The sequence below is a fragment of the Ranitomeya variabilis genome, chromosome 2 (assembly GCF_051348905.1).
Source record: "Ranitomeya variabilis isolate aRanVar5 chromosome 2, aRanVar5.hap1, whole genome shotgun sequence".
NCBI lineage: Eukaryota > Metazoa > Chordata > Amphibia > Anura > Dendrobatidae > Ranitomeya > Ranitomeya variabilis.
The window spans coordinates 171,041,051-171,062,501 of NC_135233.1; the positions used below are offsets into that span (position 1 = coordinate 171,041,051).

Sequence of the window (21,451 nt, forward strand, 5' to 3'; positions counted from 1 at the left end):
CCGGAGCTCCTTCCTTGTTGTCCTTGGGTTAGCCTTGACTCTTCGGACAAGCCTGGCCTCGGCACGGGAGGAAACTTTCAAAGGCTGTCCAGGCCGTGGAAGGCTAACAGTAGTTTCATAAGCCTTCCACTTCCAGATGATGCTCCCAACAGTGGAGACAGGTAGGCCCAACTGCTTGGAAAGGGTTTTGTACCCCTTGCCAGCCTTGTGACCCTCCACGATCTTGTCTCTGATGGCCTTGGAATGCTCCTTTGTCTTTCCCATGTTGACCATGTATGAGTGCTGTTCACAAGTTTGGGGAGGGTGTTGTGAAATTGGATTCTGGGCTCCCCCGGTGGCCACTTGTGGAATTTAACTTGTGTGCATCATCCCCTCTGTTCACCTGCTCCTATCAGGATGTGGGAGTCGCTATATAACCTTGCTCCTCTGTCAGTTTCATGCCGGTCAACAATGTAATCAGTAGCCTTTCTGTGCTTGTTCCTGCTACTAGACAACTCCCAGCTAAGTTGGACTTTTGTCCTTGTGTGTTTTTGCATTTTGTTCCTGTTCACAGCTGCTGTTTCGTTACTGTGTCTGGAAAGCTCTTGTGAGCGGAAATTGCCACTCTGGTGTTATGAGTTAATGCTAGAGTCTTAAAGTAATTTCTGGATGGTGTTTTGATAGGGTTTTCTGCTGACCATGAAAGTGCCCTTTCTGTCTTCATGCTATGTAGTAAGCGGACCTCGATTTTGCTAAACCTATTTTCATACTACGTTTGTCATTTCATCTTAAATCACCGCCAATATATGTGGGGGCCTCTGTCTGCCTTTTGGGAAAATTTCTCTAGAGGTGAGCCAGGACTGTCTTTTCCTCTGCTAGGATTAGGTAGTTCTCCGGCTGGCGCTGGGCATCTAGGGATAAAAAAACGTAGGCATGCTACCCGGCCACTTCTAGTTGTGCGGCAGGTTTAGTTCATGGTCAGTATAGTTTCCATCTTCCAAGAGCTAGTTCTCATATATGCTGGGCTATGTTCTCTCGCCATTGAGAATCATGACAGTTTGACCGGCCCAAAAAAGGGTTAAATTACTGGCTGAGAAAGGAGAGAAAAAAGAAGTCTGCTACAATTTTTTTTTCCCTCTAGTTCTGAGTGTGCTCTTAATTGAATCACTTGCTAGTCTGCCTATACTGCAGCCTTCCTCTCTTCCTCTCCTTCTAATCCTTGAATGGCTCTGTGTTCACCTGTTTCAAATGGATCTTCAGAGTGTAGCTACAGGTTTGAATAATCTCGCCACAAAGGTACAAAATTTGCAAGATTTTGTTGTTCATGCACCTATGTCTGAGCCTAGAATTCCTTTGCCTGAATTCTTCTCGGGGAATAGATCTCACTTTCAAAATTTTAAAAATAATTGCAAATTGTTTTTGTCCCTGAAGTCTCGCTCTGCCGGAGACCCTGCACAGCAGGTCAGGATTGTAATTTCCTTGCTCCGGGGCGACCCTCAAGACTGGGCTTTTGCATTGGCACCAGGGGATCCTGCGTTGCTCAATGTGGATGCGTTTTTTCTGGCCTTGGGGTTGCTTTATGAGGAACCTCATTTAGAGCTTCAGGCGGAAAAGGCCTTGATGTCCTTGTCTCAGGGGCAAGATGAAGCTGAAATATACTGCCAAAAATTCCGCAAATGGTCTGTGCTTACTCAGTGGAATGAGTGCGCCCTGGCGGCGATTTTCAGAGAAGGTCTCTCTGATGCCATTAAGGATGTTATGGTGGGGTTCCCTGTGCCTGCGAGTCTGAATGAGTCCATGACGATGGCTATTCAGATCGATAGGCGTCTGCGGGAGCGCAAACCTGTGCACCATTTGGCGGTGTCTACTGAGAAAACGCCAGAAAATATGCAATGTGATAGAATTCTGTCCAGAAGCGAGCGGCAGAATTTTAGACGAAAAAATGGGTTGTGCTTCTATTGTGGTGATTCAACTCATGTTATATCAGCATGCTTTAAGCGTACTAAGAAGCCTGACAAGTCTGTTTCAATTAGCACTTTACAGTCTAAGTTTATTCTATCTGTGACCCTGATTTGTTCTTTGTCATCTATTACCGCGGACGCCTATGTCGACTCTGGCGCTGCTTTGAGTCTTATGGATTGGTCCTTTGCCAAACGCTGTGGGTATGATTTGGAGCCATTGGAGGCTCCGATACCTCTGAAAGGGATTGACTCCACCCCATTGGCTAGTAATAAACCACAATACTGGACACAAGTGACTATGCGTGTTAATCCGGATCACCAGGAGGTTATTCGCTTTCTGGTGCTGTATAATCTACATGATGTTTTGGTGCTGGGATTGCCATGGCTGCAATCTCATAACCCAGTCCTCGACTGGAGAGCTATGTCTGTGTTAAGCTGGGGATGTAAAGGAACTCATGGGGACGTACCTTTGGTTTCCATTTCATCATCTATTCCCTCTGAGATTCCTGAATTCTTGTCTGACTTTCGTGACGTTTTTGAAGAACCCAAGGTTGGTTCACTACCTCCGCACCGGGAGTGCGATTGTGCCATAGACTTGATCCCGGGTAGTAAATACCCTAAGGGTCGTTTATTTAATCTGTCTGTGCCTGAACACGCTGCTATGCGAGAATATATAAAGGAGTCCTTGGAAAAGGGACATATTCGTCCTTCGTCATCTCCCTTAGGAGCCGGTTCTTTCTTTGTGTCTAAGAAAGACGGCTCTTTGAGGCCGTGTATTGATTATCGACTTTTGAATAAAATCACGGTTAAATATCAATATCCGTTACCACTGCTTACTGATTTGTTTGCTCGTATAAAGGGGGCCAAGTGGTTCTCTAAGATTGATCTCCGTGGGGCGTATAATTTGGTGCGAATCAAGCAGGGGGATGAGTGGAAAACCGCATTTAATACGCCCGAGGGCCATTTTGAGTATTTGGTGATGCCTTTTGGTCTTTCAAATGCCCCTTCAGTCTTCCAGTCCTTTATGCATGACATTTTCCGCGATTATTTGGATAAATTTATGATTGTGTATCTGGATGATATTCTGATTTTTTCGGATGACTGGGACTCTCATGTCCAGCAGGTCAGGAGGGTTTTTCAGGTTTTGCGGTCTAATTCCTTGTGTGTGAAGGGTTCTAAGTGTGTTTTTGGGGTTCAGAAGATTTCCTTCTTGGGATACATTTTTTCCCCCTCTTCCATCGAGATGGATCCTGTCAAGGTTCAGGCTATTGGTGATTGGACGCAACCCTCTTCTCTTAAGAGTCTTCAGAAATTTTTGGGCTTTGCTAACTTTTATCGTCGATTTATTGCTGGTTTTTCTGATGTTGTAAAACCATTGACTGATTTGACTAAGAAGGGTGCTGATGTTGCTGATTGGTCCCCTGATGCTGTGGAGGCCTTTCGGGAGCTCAAGCGCCGCTTTTCTTCCGCCCCAGTGTTGCGTCAGCCTGATGTTGCTCTTCCTTTTCAGGTTGAGGTCGACGCTTCTGAAATCGGAGCTGGGGCGGTGTTGTCGCAGAGAAGTTCCGACTGCTCCGTGATGAGACCTTGTGCTTTTTTTTCCCGTAAATTTTCGCCCGCCGAGCGGAATTATGATATTGGGAATCGGGAGCTTTTGGCCATGAAGTGGGCTTTTGAGGAGTGGCGTCACTGGCTTGAGGGGGCCAGACATCAGGTGGTGGTATTGACTGACCACAAAAATTTAATTTACCTTGAGTCTGCCAGGCGCCTGAATCCTAGACAAGCGCGCTGGTCGTTGTTTTTCTCTCGGTTTAATTTTGTGGTGTCTTACCTACCGGGTTCTAAGAATGTTAAGGCGGATGCCCTTTCTAGGAGTTTTGAGCCTGACTCCCCTGGTAATTCTGAGCCCACAGGTATCCTTAAAGATGGAGTGATATTGTCTGCCGTTTCTCCAGACCTGCGGCGGGCCTTGCAGGAGTTTCAGGCGGATAGACCTGATCGTTGCCCACCTGGTAGACTGTTTGTTCCTGATGATTGGACCAGTAGAGTCATCTCTGAGGTTCATTCTTCTGCGTTGGCAGGTCATCCTGGAATCTTTGGTACCAGGGATTTGGTGGCAAGGTCCTTCTGGTGGCCTTCCCTGTCACGAGATGTGCGAGGCTTTGTGCAGTCTTGTGACGTTTGTGCTCGGGCCAAGCCTTGTTGTTCTCGGGCTAGTGGATTGTTGTTACCCTTGCCTATCCCGAAGAGGCCTTGGACGCACATCTCGATGGATTTTATTTCGGATCTGCCTGTTTCTCAGAAGATGTCTGTCATCTGGGTGGTGTGTGACCGTTTCTCTAAGATGGTCCATCTGGTTCCCTTGCCTAAGTTGCCTTCTTCTTCCGAGTTGGTTCCTCTGTTTTTTCAAAATGTTGTTCGTTTGCATGGTATTCCGGAGAATATCGTTTCTGACAGAGGGACCCAATTCGTGTCTAGATTTTGGCGGGCATTCTGTGCTAGGATGGGCATAGATTTGTCTTTTTCGTCTGCTTTCCATCCTCAGACTAATGGCCAGACCGAGCGGACTAATCAGACCTTGGAGACATATTTGAGGTGTTTTGTGTCTGCGGATCAGGATGATTGGGTTGCTTTTTTGCCTTTGGCGGAGTTCGCCCTCAATAATCGGGCCAGCTCTGCCACCTTGGTGTCCCCGTTTTTCTGTAATTCGGGGTTTCATCCTCGATTTTCCTCCGGTCAAGTGGAATCTTCGGATTGTCCTGGAGTGGATGCTGTGGTGGAGAGGTTACATCAGATTTGGGGGCAGGTGGTGGACAATTTGAAGTTGTCCCAGGAGAAGACTCAGCTTTTTGCCAACCGCCGTCGTCGTGTTGGTCCTCGGCTTTGTGTTGGGGACTTGGTGTGGTTGTCTTCTCGTTTTGTCCCTACGAGGGTTTCTTCTCCTAAGTTTAAGCCTCGGTTCATCGGCCCGTACAAGATATTGGAGATTATTAACCCTGTGTCCTTCCGTTTGGACCTCCCTGCATCCTTTTCGATTCATAATGTTTTTCATCGGTCATTGTTGCGCAGGTATGAGGTACCAGCTGTGCCTTCCGTTGAGCCTCCTGCTCCGGTGTTGGTTGAGGGTGAGTTGGAGTACGTTGTGGAAAAGATCTTGGACTCTCGTGTTTCCAGACGGAAACTCCAGTATCTGGTCAAATGGAAGGGATACGGTCAGGAGGATAATTCTTGGGTCACTGCCTCTGATGTTCATGCCTCCGATCTTGTCCGTGCCTTTCATAGGGCTCATCCTGATCGCCCTGGTGGTTCTGGTGAGGGTTCGGTGCCCCCTCCTTGAGGGGGGGGTACTGTTGTGAAATTGGATTCTGGGCTCCCCCGGTGGCCACTTGTGGAATTTAACTTGTGTGCATCATCCCCTCTGTTCACCTGCTCCTATCAGGATGTGGGAGTCGCTATATAACCTTGCTCCTCTGTCAGTTTCATGCCGGTCAACAATGTAATCAGTAGCCTTTCTGTGCTTGTTCCTGCTACTAGACAACTCCCAGCTAAGTTGGACTTTTGTCCTTGTGTGTTTTTGCATTTTGTTCCTGTTCACAGCTGCTGTTTCGTTACTGTGTCTGGAAAGCTCTTGTGAGCGGAAATTGCCACTCTGGTGTTATGAGTTAATGCTAGAGTCTTAAAGTAATTTCTGGATGGTGTTTTGATAGGGTTTTCTGCTGACCATGAAAGTGCCCTTTCTGTCTTCATGCTATGTAGTAAGCGGACCTCGATTTTGCTAAACCTATTTTCATACTACGTTTGTCATTTCATCTTAAATCACCGCCAATATATGTGGGGGCCTCTGTCTGCCTTTTGGGAAAATTTCTCTAGAGGTGAGCCAGGACTGTCTTTTCCTCTGCTAGGATTAGGTAGTTCTCCGGCTGGCGCTGGGCATCTAGGGATAAAAAAACGTAGGCATGCTACCCGGCCACTTCTAGTTGTGCGGCAGGTTTAGTTCATGGTCAGTATAGTTTCCATCTTCCAAGAGCTAGTTCTCATATATGCTGGGCTATGTTCTCTCGCCATTGAGAATCATGACAGGAGGGTCTTAAATAGTCAGAAAAGGCTGGAAAAATAGTTAATTAATCGAAACATGTGAAGCTCATTGTTCTTTGTGCCTGAACTACTTCTTAATACTTTAGGGGAACCAAACAGAATTCTGGTGGGTTGAGGGGTTGAATAATAAATGACCCTCTGAAAAGACTTTTCACAATCTAAAAAAAAAATAAACACAGAAATAACATTCTTTTTTGCTGCAGTGCATTTCACACTTCCAGGCTGATCTACAGTCCAAATATCACAATGCCAAGTTAATTCCAAATGTGTAAACCTGCTAAATCTGCAGGGGGTTGAATACTACTTGTAGGCACTGTACATATACATACACATACACATGTGAAGGAAGAAATTAAGAAAGATTCTCCATTTTGTGCTTTTCGACTCCATTTTCTTGTTGCTTAAAGATAAATTCTGTTATTTAATTAGGTAAAAGGTTATAGCTGCCATGAAGTAACTTTATCTTGTTGTTCACAAGCCTGTTATTCAACTAGGCTATGGTTCATAACTGGTATAAAGACCTTGAGTCTTCTGACTCGAGCCAGATAATAGATTCGGAGGTGTATTGCTATACAAGACTGAGGCACCTGTTAGTATTTGTTTTTCTATGCCAAGAAGATATGACCATATATGTAGTTTCCGGTTTTTCTGTATTTTCATGGGTTAAGTTTTTCCTGCATTCTTATAGGTTAAGAACTGTGAGCGTGTTCTTATGCTGATTGGTTGAAGTGTAATTTCTATGATTATGAAAAGCGATACACAATAAAACGGGGGCCAGAGATCTGCTCGATCCCCCATACAGAGACATATGTCTCCGTCTGGTCATTTTCAGTTGCCGGCAACGCCCTGTAGATTAATTTGGAAATCACTGAGTTAACCGTGAAGGATCACTTTAGATCCTCCCTCAACACACATACATATATATATATTATATATATATATATATATATATATATATATATATATATATATATATATATATATATATATATATATATATATATATATATATATATATATATATACACATATACATATATACATATACATACATACACATATATATATATATACATACACATACAGTACCTTGCGAAAGTATTCCGCCCCCTGGAACTTTTCAACCTTTACCCACATATCATGCTTCAAACATAAAGATACCAAATGTAAATTTTTGGTGAATAATCAACAACAAGTGGAACACAATTGTGAAGTTGAACGAAATTTATTGGTTATTTTACATTTTTGTGGAAATTCATAAACTGAAAAGTGGGGCGTGTCTTCTGTCAAGTGAATATCGCATGGCTCACCCTCCCCCGTCATACTCACCCTCCTGGCGTGGTCCCTGCTTCTCCGATGTTCTCCGATGCACGCAGCTTGTTCCTGTGTTCAGTGTTATGAACTGGTGGTTTAGGAGCAACATGGGACGTGCTCTGGAGGAGGTGGTATCTGTACTGACCGCAGTTCCTGAGCTTAACACAACACTAGAAGTAGCCGTGGGATGTTCCTGTCACTCCCTAGACACCTCGCCACAGCCGGAGGACTAACTACCCCTAGAGATAGAAACAGGAAAGCTATCTTGCCTCAGAGAAAATTCCCAAAGGATAGGCAGCCCCCCACAAATATTGACTGAGTGGAGAGGGAAATGACATACGCAGAATGAAACCAGGATGTAGCAAAGGAGGCCAGTCTAGCTAGATAGATAGAACAGGACGTAATACTGTGCGGTCAGTATTAAAAACTAGAAAAATCCACCACAGAGTTTACAAAAATCTCCACACCTGACTAAAGGTGTGGAGGGTAAATCTGCTTCCCAGAGCTTCCAGCTTAACTGAATAAATCCATACTGACAAGCTGGACAAGAAAAAACATAGAAAGTGCAGAACAATTAAGTCCACAACAAGTGAACTGCAAAAGAACAAAGCAAGGACTTATCTTTGCTGAACAGGTCAGAATATCAGGGAAATCCAAGCAGAGATGTGAATCCAAGCAGGAACCATTGACAACTGGCACAGGCTGAAGGATAGAACCAGGTTAAATAGCCGAGCCAGAAAGACAATCAGTGGAAGCAGCTGCTGACTGCTAAATCCAAGGAGCAGCAGTACCACTTCAAACCACCGGAGGGAGCCCAAGAGCAGAATTCACAAAAGTGCCACTTACAACCACAGGAGGAAGCCCAAGAGCGGAATTCACAACAGTTCAGCAGTCACATGGTACCGCTTATTAAAGTAAAGAATATGCGCTCCACATCTATAGGAGTGGAGGCACGTCCATATTCATTACTTTAATGAGCGGTACCACGTGACCGTTGAACACAGGAAGAGCTGCTGGTGCCAGAGACTATCTGAGAAGCAGGGACATGCAGAAGCTGTGTCAGGAGGGGGTGAATATGATGTGATAGCCTCCACTCCTTGCGCTCCCCCTCCGACCCCTGGGACAATGACTCAAGTATAAGCCGAGAGGGCCACTTTCAGCCTTAAAAAATGGGCTAAAAATCTCGGCTTATACTAGAATATATACGAGATTATATATATGTATATATATATATATATATATATATATATATATATATATATATATATATATATATATATATACACTCACCGGCCACTTTATTAGGTACACCATGCTAGTAACGGGTTGGACCCCCTTTTGCCTTCAGAACTGCCTCAATTCTTCGTGGCATAGATTCAACAAGGTGCTGGAAGCATTCCTCAGAGATTTTGGTCCATATTGACATGATGGCATCACACAGTTGCCGCAGATTTGTCGGCTGCACATCCCAAAGATGCTCCATACAAGGCAGGATGGATCCATGCTTTCATGTTGTTTACGCCAAATTCTGACCCTACCATCCGAATGTCGCAGCAGAAATCGAGACTCATCAGACCAAGCAACGTTTTTCCAATCTTCTACTGTCCAATTTCGATGAGCTTGTACAAATTGTAGCCTCAGTTTCCTGTTCTTAGCTGAAAGGAGTGGTACCCGGTGTGGTCTTCTGCTGCTGTAGCCCATCTGCCTCAAAGTTCGACGCACTGTGCGTTCAGAGATGCTCTTAGGCCTACCTTGGTTGTAACGGGTGGCGATTTGAGTCACTGTTGCCTTTCTATCAGCTCGAACCAGTCTGCCCATTCTCCTCTGACCTCTGGCATCAACAAGGCATTTCCGCCCACAGAACTGCCGCTCACTGGATTTTTTTTCTTTTTCGGACCATTCTCTGTAAACCCTAGAGATGGTTGTGCGTGAAAATCCCAGTAGATCAGCAGTTTCTGAAATACTCAGACCAGCCCTTCTGGCACCAACAACCATGCCACGTTCAAAGGCACTCAAATCACCTTTCTTCCCCATACTGATGCTCGGTTTGAACTGCAGGAGATTGTCTTGACCATGTCTACATGCCTAAATGCACTGAGTTGCCGCCATGTGATTGGCTGATTAGAAATTAAGTGTTAACAAGAAGTTGGACAGGTGTACCTAATAAAGTGGCCGGTGAGTATATATATATATATATATATATATATATATATATATATATATATATATATATATATATATATATATATATATATATATATATATATATATATATATATATATATCTATCTAATATATAAAGCTGAATGTGTGTGTGTGTGTATGTATGTATGTATGTCCGGGATTGGCATCTGAACCGTAGCAGCTACAGCCACAAAATTTTGCACAGTCACACGTCTGGACCCCGAGAGCGTCATAGGCTATGTTGTGAGGTGAAATTTTAACCCCGCGCTTTCCAATTCACCAAACAATTTTGCCCCTATCTACATAATGGGGAAAAAGTGAAAGGAAAAGTGTTGGAGGCGTCGCAGCTACAGGCACAAAATTTTGCACAGTCACACGTCTGGACCCTGAGAGCGTCAAAGCTATATTGTGAGGTGAAATTTTAACCCCGCGCTTTCCAAGTCACCAAACAATTTTGCCCCTATCTACATAATGGGGAAAAAATGAAAGGAAAAGTGTTGGAGGCAAATTAACAGCTGCCAGATGTGAACAAGGGGGACTTAAAGAATGACAGCGATGGCACCAAAGAGTATATACTGTACAGTTGCTAAGGTGGGGCCCCAACATGGGATAATCACACCACCACGGGGATATGAACACACACACAAAATGCGCCACACACTACCACGTGCTCGAACACATATACCACCCTCAGTGCACATTTCACCACACATACACCAACCTCGCCACATAAAAGTAGAAACACAAAAGTCGCCGCTCAAAACTCGCCACGCGCAAAACTCTCCACATGCAAAACTCGCCACACGTGCAAAACTCGCCACACGCAAAACTTGCACACGCAGAAAAATTGCCACACGCAGAAAAATTGCCACATGCACAAAAGTTGCAACACATGCAAAAGTTGCCTCACACAAAACTTGCACATACTCAAAAGGCACCACACATAAAACTCGCCACGCGCAAAACTCGCCATGCGCAAAACTTGCTGCACACAACTTGCTACACTAACCTGTCACATGCAACTCGACACACAAAAAGTTGCTACACGCATGTCGCCACACAAAACTCATCTCACAAAAGTCCCTACATGCATGTCGCCACACGCAACTCAACACACACAACTTGACACACGAAACTCGCCCTAAAACACACACAAGTCTGGTATCCTTCAAAAATAAAAATCTGATTAATAAGCAGACAAACTACAAGAGCAACAAATGTACCATATAGGAATCCGGCAGCTGTCAGTCACATGACCAGTCTATTATGTGTATGTGTGAGCTAATATATACTGCCAGGGGGTGGGCTTACTGTTGGCTGGGGATTTATCAGGCTGCCATTTTAGCTTACAAATACTGAGGTAAAAATACTGACCAAATAACGTGTGAACGAGGGCTAATACAGGAGGAGATGGCATACAGCTATATACTATATACAGGGGATGACACACAGGTATATACTATTTACAGGGGAGATGACACACAGGTATATACTATATACAGGAGGAGATGACACACAGATATATACTATATACAGGAGAGATGACACACAGGTATATACTATATAGAGGAGGAGATGACATACAGGTACATACTACATACAGGAGGAGATGACATACAGGTATATACTATATACAGGAGGAGATGACACACAGGTATATACTATATACAGGAGCAGATTACCTACAGGTATATAGTATATACAGGAGGAGATGACACAGGTATATGCTATGTATAGGAGGAGATGACATACAGGTATATACTATATACAGGAGATGACACACAGATATATACTATATATAGGTGAGATGACACACAGGTATATACTATATACAGGAGATTACATACAGGTATATCTAATATATAAAGCTGAATGTGTGTATGTATGTATGTGTGTATGTCCGGGATTGGCATCTGTACCGTCGCAGCTACAGCCACAAAATTTTGCACAGTCACACGTCTGGACCCCGAGAGCGTCATAGGCTATGTTGTGAGGTGAAATTTTAACCCCGCGCGTTCCAATTCACCAAACAATTTTGCTCCTATCTACATAATGGGGAAAAAGTGAAGGGAAAAGTGTTGGAGGAAAATTGACAGCTGCCAGATGTGAACAATGAGGACTTAAAGAATGAGAGCGATGGCGACAAAGAGTATATACCGTACAGTTGCTAAGGTGGGGCCCCGACATGGGATACTCACCACACACGGGGATATGAACACAAACACAAAATGCGCCACACACTACCACGTGCTTGAACACATATACCACCCTCAGCACACATTTCACCACACACACACACCAACCTCGCCACATAAAAGTCGAAACACAAAAGTCACCACTCAAAACTCGCTACATGCAAAACTCGCCATATGCAAAACTAGGCTCACGCAAAACTCGCCACATGTGCAAAACTCACCTCATGGAAAACTCACCTCATGCAAAACTTGCACACACAGAAAAATTGCCACATGTACAAAAGTTGCACCACATGCAAAAGTTGCCTCACACAAAACTTGCACATACTCAAAATGCACCACACATAAAACTCGCCACGCGCAAAACTCGCCATGCACAAATCTTGCTGCACACAACTTGCTACACTAACCTGTCACATGCAACTCAACACACAAAATGTTGCTACACGCATGTCGCCACACAAAACTCATCTCACAAAAGTCGCTACATGCATGTCGCCACACGCAACTCAACACACACAACTTGACACATAAAACTCGCCCTAAAACACACACAAGTCTGGTATTGTCCTTCAAAAATAAAAATCTGATTAATAAGCAAACTACAAGAGCAACAAATGTACCATATAGGAAATACGGCAGCTGTCAGTCACATGACCTGTCTATTATGTGTATGTGTGAGCTAATATATACTGCCAGGGGGGAGGGCTTCCTGTTGGCTGGGGATTTATCAGGCTGCCAATAGCAACCAATCACAGCTCAGCTTCTATTTTGCTACAGTTAATTAACCTGAGCTCTGATTGGTTAATATAGGCAACAAAGACATTCTCAGTATAACAAAGCTAATATATGTTGTGAAATGCTTCTATTTGCTTAGTTTTTGCCTTTTAATAATTACATTTCTATCTATTTGTTTTGTGGTTTTTGTGTGCAGAATAAATTTTTGTTAACACATTCTATTTTGCTAACAGCAGTCATTAACCCGGGCGAAGCCGGGTAGTACAGCTAGTATATATATAAATATATATACACACATACATAGTGCCTTGCGAAAGTTTTCGGCCCCCTGGAACTTTGCAACCTTTTCCCACATATCATGCTTCGAACATAGAGATGCCAAATGTAAATTTTTGGAGAAGAATCAACAACAAGTGGAACACGATTGTGAAGTTGAACGAAATTTATTGGTTAATTAAAATTTTTGTGGAAATTCAAAAACTGAAAAGTGGGGTGTACAATATTATTCGGCCCCTTTAACTTAATACTTTGCTGCGCCACCTCGCTTGGGGAATGTCCCTATCAGTTTTGTACATTGAGAGACAAACTCTTTCCCATTCTTCCTTGGCACACAGCTCAAGCTCAGTGAGGTTTGATGGAGATTGTGAACAGCAGTTTTCAGCTCTTTCCACAGATTCTTGATTGGATTGAGGTCTGGACTTTGACTTGGCCATTCTAACACCTGGATATGTTTATTTGTGAACCATTCCATTGTAGATTTTGCTTTGTTTGGGATCATTGTCTTGTTGGAAGACAAATCTCCGTCCCAGTCTCGGATCTCTTCAAGAATGGTCCTGTATTTGGCTCCATCCATCTTCCCATCAATTTTAACCATCTTCCCTGTTTCCGCTGAAGAAAAGCAGGCCCAAACCATGATGTTGCCACCACCATGTTTGACAGTGGGGATGGTGTGTTCAGGGTGATGAGCGGTGTTGCCTTCACGCCAAACATATAATTAGGCATTGTTTCCAAAAAGTTTGATTTTGGTTTCATCTGACCATAGCACCTTCTTTATCGACCCCGGCGCCTGCGTTGTAAGTACAAAGGGCAGCGCAACTGCGCATGCCTGAAAAAAAGCTTAATGCGCAGGCGCCTGGGACGATAATGAAGCAAGAGGAGTCGGCGCTCGGCGCGCACAGGCCCAGAGTGACGGCTGGGAGGCGTCTGGCTTAGGAAGGAAAGACCTGCCTCCCTGGCGATTTCAGGGTATGAGGGGGCACATTTTATAAACGTTTATTTCAGCGTGTGCAGGGAGCATAACTAAAAGAGCCACCTTGTCAGAATGCAGCATTTGTGCTGACAAGGTGGCTCTTTTAGTTACAAACGCCTGAGGGGGGTGACAGGTTCCCTTTAAGTGGTTTTAGTCTCCATGTTGTTGAAGTTTACTATACTTTAAAATGTATTTTATAGTTGCATTGAGTGTGCAAATGCTTTTCTGCCATGCTTACTTTCTTATTTCTATTTGCGGGACTCATATTTTTGCTGATTGTAGCTCCTCTGTAGTGTAAGTCGCTGGGCCCACTATCTTCGTTTTTTGGTGCATGATATGTATGTACAGTGGGGCAAAAAAGTATTTAGTCAGTCAGCAATAGTGCAAGTTCCACCACTTAAAAAGATGAGAGGCGTCTGTAATTTACATCATAGGTAGACCTCAACTATGGGAAACAAACTGAGAAAAAAAAATCCAGAAAATCACATTGTCTGTTTTTTTATCATTTTATTTGCATTTTATGGTGGAAAATAAGTATTTGGTCAGAAACAAACAATCAAGATTTCTGGCTCTGACAGACCTGTAACTTCTTCTTTAAGAGTCTCCTCTTTCCTCCACTCATTACCTGTAGTAATGGCACCTGTTTAAACTTGTTATCAGTATAAAAAGACACCTATGCACACCCTCAAACAGTCTGACTCCAAACTCCACTATGGTGAAGACCAAAGAGCTGTCAAAGGACACCAGAAACAAAATTGTAGCCCTGCACCAGGCTGGGAAGACTGAATCTGCAATAGCCAACCAGCTGGGAGTGAAGAAATCAACAGTGGGAGCAATAATTAGAAAATGCAAGACATACAAGACCACTGATAATCTCCCTCGATCTGGGGCTCCATGCAAAATCCCACCCCGTGGGGTCAGAATGATCACAAGAACGGTGAGCAAAAATCCCAGAACCACGCGGGGGGACCTAGTGAATGAACTGCAGAGAGCTGGGACCAATGTAACAAGGCCTACCATAAGTAACACACTACGCCACCATGGACTCAGATCCTGCAGTGCCAGACGTGTCCCACTGCTTAAGCCAGTACATGTCCGGGCCCGTCTGAAGTTTGCTAGAGAGCATTTGGATGATCCAGAGGAGTTTTGGGAGAATGTCCTATGGTCTGATGAAACCAAACTGGAACTGTTTGGTAGAAACACAACTTGTCGTGTTTGGAGGAAAAAGAATACTGAGTTGCATCCATCAAGCACCATACCTACTGTAAAGCATGGTGGTGGAAACATCATGCTTTGGGGCTGTTTCTCTGCAAAGGGGCCAGGACGACTGATCCGGGTACATGAAAGAATGAATGGGGCCATGTATCGTGAGATTTTGAGTGCAAACCTCCTTCCATCAGCAAGGGCATTGAAGATGAAACGTGGCTGGGTCTTTCAACATGACAATGATCCAAAGCACACCGCCAGGGCAACGAAGGAGTGGCTTCGTAAGAAGCATTTCAAGGTCCTGGAGTGGCCTAGCCAGTCTCCAGATCTCAACCCTATAGAAAACCTTTGGAGGGAGTTGAAAGTCCGTGTTGCCAAGCGAAAAGCCAAAAACATCACTGCTCTAGAGGAGATCTGCATGGAGGAATGGGCCAACATACCAACAACAGTGTGTGGCAACCTTGTGAAGACTTACAGAAAACGTTTGACCTCTGTCATTGCCAACAAAGGATGTATTACAAAGTATTGAGATGAAATTTTGTTTCTGACCAAATACTTATTTTCCACCATAAAATGCAAATAAAATGATTAAAAAAACAGACAATGTGATTTTCTGGATTTTTTTTCTCAGTTTGTCTCCAATAGTTGAGGTCTACCTATGATGTAAATTACAGACGCCTCTCATCTTTTTAAGTGGTGGAACTTGCACTATTGCTGACTGACTAAATACTTTTTTGCCCCACTGTAATGCATACATGAAATGTCAAAAGTTTTCCTCAGTTGTATCTTTTCTGTATTCTAACATTTGAAAAATTTCAATAAAAAAGATTTTGAAAACAAAAAAAGCCAGAAAGTTTTTCATCAACTCTCAGAAAAAGAATAAATCATTTTTCAACATTTTTTTTTTATTTATAACAGTTAAAAAATAAATATTTACACTCAAAACCCATCATAACTTTAAAATATGTCTGCACCTAAATGTCTATCACTGTAATACAATGTAATGCAGTACAACATAAAAGCTTTAAGTAAACAGTTGTCACCACTTTTTAACTCTCCAAATAAACTAAGAGGAAGTTGCATGTCATTGAATATCAACACCATGGCCAAAGGTCATCCCTTGTTTATGTTATAAACTTAATGAAATGGGAAGATGCACCAAAATCTGTGTCTGCCAATGCAAATACCAGCCATTTTGTGGATTTTGCGCAGCACTAAAATGAGTGGGTGGGAATTTCCAGTAAAAACGTGACAAAAAAAAGCTCCTTTTTTGTGCAAAAAAAAAAAGCTACAAAAACGAAATGTTACCATACTGTAAGATTGCTAGACACTAGATAAAGTAAGATTTTCATAGGGCACAGAAAATATTTGCCCCTTATTGCAGAGATTGCAGAGAAAACCCCAAATATTAAGAGCTGTACAACTTGAAAGAGATGAGGATTACTGACCAAAAATATGCCAGTAAATAAAAAACCTTTTGTTCATGCCATGTGCAAAATGTATTCATGTTTAAGACACTGTGGGCTCGGCTTCATCAAGGTCGGTGGTTTTTATGTCGGTCTTGACAAAAAACACGCATGAGTCACACGTTTCAAATTCGTTAAGAGGAGCACAACTTTTAAGGAATCAGGCTTGTCTGAAAAAGTTTTGTGCTTTTCCACAAATCTTACTCTAGTCACGGATTGGAGTAAGATTTGTGGGTAAGGAACGCCACTGCTCATCAGTAATTTGATGAGCATGGGTTGCTTGAGACTACTTTAAGTCACAACATTTTAGTAGAGTCTCGAGTTGCACAAAATATTTTTGACTTTTTGACTGCTCAAAATGTTTTACATTAGAATTCTGAATTAAAAACTTTGATGGATGGGGGCTTATGAGTTTCACTTGCTTTTTCAGGGATAAGAAAAGTTGTAAAGCAGGACAGAAGTTATGGTATGTGACATTTTGCAGAACAATGTAAATGTTAAAATAATTACAAGGTGGCAAAAAAAAAGAACATACTGTAAATCTATATAACCAAATGTATCATATATAATGTAACACTGAAGAATATGGAAAAGGTTCTGGAACGTCTTCAATGTCCAATGTTTTCAAGAAATACTGGAAAAAAAACAAAAAACTTAATGGCTGTTCACAGAAAGTTCATTCACATGGTGCTCCAATTTTGATAACGATCTTGTACAGTCACCAAGCACCGTTCTGCACTAAAAGTGGGAAATGAGAAAAATATAGTCAGGTATCTGAATACAAAAGAAGCTCAGTATTTCAGCGAATCGGTCAACAGGTTTTATCCTCCCAAAGGACTTATGTGTATGTAACCTTTTCAAAGACAAGTCCAGCAATACCTTTACATGGCAGGTCCACTCCTCCGTTACAGAGAAATCAACATTTGAATCGATATGAAAAGGAAGCAGTAGATCGGAAGCCACTGTCACTTCTGCTCTATTTCCACCTCCTCCTGCTTGACTAAAAAAGTCCTTTACCCAAAGACACACAGAATAGAGGCTGTCAGTCAAGTATGACGAGGCAGTGTTGGGCAGGGAACAGAGCTGGAGTGCCAGATGCTTGAGATCTTTAGCATCATTTTCATATCAATTCAAATGCCGATTTCTCAGCATCAGAGAAGAGATTACGGTAGCTATGTAATGTTATTTTGGGACTTCTCTGTAAAAGAGCTGCACATAAATACATTGGGGGCAAAATCCTGTTTACAGGTTCCCTTTAAAAGGATTATCCTAGAATTAAAGGTAATATCTGGCCTTAGGGTTCCAAGTCTGCATTTACTTTATGTGACTGCTGTCACGATAATGGGAATATGCCATGTTTGAGTATCTATCTAACTTTACAAGACACAAGCTGCGGGCCATTTCGACCCCCCTCTTCTCACTCTGCCTGTTGTCTGTGTGTGTGTAATCCAAAACCCCTCATTTCCCCCTTCCAGAAGAATTTTTATTGTTTTTAGCCCAGAAGAATTTTTATTGTTTTTAGCTGCAGCAGACATCTCCCTAAAACTACTCATTCCCCCCTCCCAACCAATACCAGCCCGAACTGGCATAGCCACTTTCAAACTGCAGGCATTTCTTTGTTCTATTAATGGGATATATAGGGGCACCGATCCAGGCTAGAGTTATAAGAATTATATATTCCAGATGTCCATCGATAGATCTATCACTCACTGAAAGCGCTAGCAGCTAAACGCAACGAGGGCAAAGTGCAGATTTCTCAGTTAGTGGTTCAGGTAATCACTCCATATTTACACTTAAAAGAATTCCCATGATGTGGGGCACATTCTCATAATCGTGTATTTCATATACGAGATTCATACAGCGAGTTAGGTATAAAAATAGTTTTCATAATTCTGAGAAAAGAGGAGTGCATTTCATAACTCCACCCACTCAGTGATGTCACGACGAGAGGGCATATCTTAACCCTGGCGAGTTGTGAATCAGTCTTGGCCCAGGAAGGGAGCAAACACCAGCTCTGCAAGCTGTTCTGATGCACATTGATGTGTCTCCTGAGCACACGGCCACTATGAAGATGCAGTGATATAACTACCTGTAAGTGTTCTTTTCAATTTTAATCCTATTTTATTTGTAATGTACACATGATTTGTCTTCTTTATAATATTTTTTTATACCTTGTAAACACTGCCTACCTTTTTATGGAGTAAAATATAAAAATTACTAGCTTGTCTTTCCATGCTCTAAACCAGTGTTTCCAAAACTCCAGTCCTCACGGACCCTACGGGTCATGTTTTCAGGATTTCCTTAGTATTGCACTAGTAGTGGAAGTATCATCAAGGCATCAGGAATTGTATCACCTGTGCAACACTATGGAAATCCTGAAAACATGACCCGTGGGGTCCGTGAGGAGTGGAGTTTGGGAAATACTGCTCTAAACGAACTGTCGTGTCCTCTGAAGTGAATCTCGGCTTATGCACAGGCGAAATTCTCTGCCCTGTTGAGGGCAGATCGACGTACTGCAGTGCGCAGGCACCAGGAAAGCTCAGTGAGGCCCAGCACCTGCGCACTGCAGTACTTTACTTTGCCCTCAACAGGGCAAATCAGTATGCCTGCGCAGGAGCCGCGACATGAAGCAAGAAGGATGACAACATCGTATGAAGATGGGAGGTGCCGGACCCGGACCGCCCCTGGGTGAGTATAATCTAACTTGTTTTTCTTACCTTTTAGGCTACATCGGGGGCTTATCTACAGCATTACAGAATGCTGTACATAAGCCCCTATTGGAGGTGGCCGCAGCTTATATGCAAAAAATGAGGTGACAGATTCCCTTTAAGGTTAGTGTTCATAACACCATAAGAAAGAGACTGGGCAAAAAATGGCCTGCTTGGCAGAGTTCCAAGACTAAAACCACTGCTGAGCACTAAGAACATAAAGACTTGTCTCAGTTTTGCCAGAAAACATCTCGGTGATCCCCAAGACTTTTTGGAGAATACTATGTGGACTGATGAGACAAAAAGATGAACTTTCTGGAACGTCTATGTCCCATTACTAGAGTTTTGCGACTTTGATTGGGTTCCTGCTTATTTGTCAAACTATAGCGCTTGCCGAATAAGCAGCAGAGGGAACCCAGATACATGGAGCGCGCCGGCTGATCAGTTGTCATGTGCCACAGCTGCATGTGTCGAGGCTGTGTTACTGTCACAGCGCATGCTTGGACAGCCTGTGTGTTTTGTTCTCCATGCATGTGCTGTGACAGTGACACAGCCGCGACACATGCAGCTGCGGCGCCAGACAGCTGATTAGCCGGCGCGCTCCAGGTATCCGGGTTCCCTCTGCAGCTTATTCGGCAAGCGCTATAGCTTGCCAAATAAGCAGGGACCCAATCAAAATTGCTCAACTATACCCATTACATCTGGCATAGAAGTAACACAGCATTTCAGAAAAGGAACATTATACCAACAATAAAATATAGAGTTGGTAGTGTGATGGTCTGAGACAGCTGTGGTAAGTGGATCCATAAATTCTTCGGTCTACTAAAATATCCTGAAGGAGAATGTCCGGCCATCTGTTCGTGACCTCAAGCTGAAGAGCACTTGGGTTATGCAGCAGGACAATAATCCAAAACACGCAAAACCGCAAGTCCACCTCTGAGTGGCTTAAGAAAAGCAAAATTAAGACCTTGGAGTGGAGCACTGATGCTTGTGGTATGACCTTCAAAAGGCGGTTCATGCTCAGAAACCCAACAATACTGCAAAGATAAGTAGGCCAAAATTCCTCCAGAATGTCGTAAAAAGACTGTCAGCTCTATCAATTGCTTGGCTGCAGTTGTTGTTGCCAACGGTGGCTCAACCAGTAAAGGTTTAGGGGGCCATCACTTTCACACAGGGTTCTGTAGGTTTGGATTTCTTTTTCCCTTAATAATAAAGACCTTCATTTAAAAACGGCATTTTGTGTTTACCTGTGTTATCTTTGTTTAATATTTAAATTTGTTTGGTGATCTCAAACATTTAAGTATGACAAACATGCAAAAGAATAGGAAATCAGGAAGGAGGAAAACACTTTTACACAACGGTAAATATGTTTATGCCAATTTTTTTTTATTATTATTATTTTTAAACGGTAAGTACACATTTTGTACAGTCAACCTTATAAAAATGTCAGTAGTTGACCCCTTCAGGAAACAATTTAAAGAAAAAAAAAAAAAAAGCAAAAATAGATGCTTTATCATACTGCACAACAAAAACTGGAATACAATACTTTCAATTTAGAAGGTTTGAATTTTAAAAGTTGACCAGCAAATTCTCATTTTTCCAACAAAATTTACAAATGCATTATTTAATTTAATATTTATTTTTGGGATAAGGGGGCCATATCACATTTTAAGTGACATTGTGAGCTCTATATATGACAGAAAATACCCAAAAGTGACACCATTCTAAAAACTGCACCCCTGAAAGGGCTTAAAGCTGCATTTACAAAAGTTTATTAACCCTTCAGGTACTTCTTGAGAACTGAAACAATGTGGAATGAAAAATGTAACATTTAACCCCTTCACCCCCAAGGGTGGTTTGCACGTTATGGACCGGGCCAATTTTTACAATTCTGACCACTGTCCCTTTATGAGGTTATAACTCTGGAACGCTTCAACGGATCCTGGTGATTCTGACATTGTTTTCTCGTGACATATTGTACTTCATGACAGTGGTAAAATTTCTTTGATATTACCTGCGTTTATTTGTGAAAAAAATGGAAATTTGGTGAAAATTTTGAAAATTTTGCAATTTTCCAAATTTGAATTTTTATGCAATTAAATCACAGTGATATGTCACACAAAATACTTAATAAGTAACATTTCCCACATGTCTACTTTACATCAGCATCATTTTGGAACCAAAATTTTTTTTTGTTAGGGAGTTATAAGGGTTAAAAGTTGACCAGCAATTTCTCATTTTTACAACACCATTTTTTTTTAGGGACCACATCTCATTTGAAGTCATTTTGAGGGGTCTATATGATAGAAAATACCCAAGTGTGACACCATTCTAAAAACTGCACCCCTCAAGGTGC

General features: G+C 42.6%; 1 protein-coding gene across 2 annotated transcripts in view; it reads right to left on the reverse strand.

The window, feature by feature from the left end:
* Window positions 1-15,832: 15,832 nt before the first annotated feature.
* LOC143804767 (protein Mis18-alpha-like) overlaps window positions 15,833-21,451 on the reverse strand; it is an 83,381-nt gene continuing 77,762 nt past the window's right edge. For both annotated transcript variants that reach the window (XM_077283166.1, XM_077283164.1), the window contains exon 5: window positions 15,833-17,125. In XM_077283166.1, coding sequence (XP_077139281.1) covers window positions 17,042-17,125 — 84 coding nt within the window. In that variant the 3' untranslated portion in view covers window positions 15,833-17,041. The remainder of the gene's footprint in view (window positions 17,126-21,451) is intronic.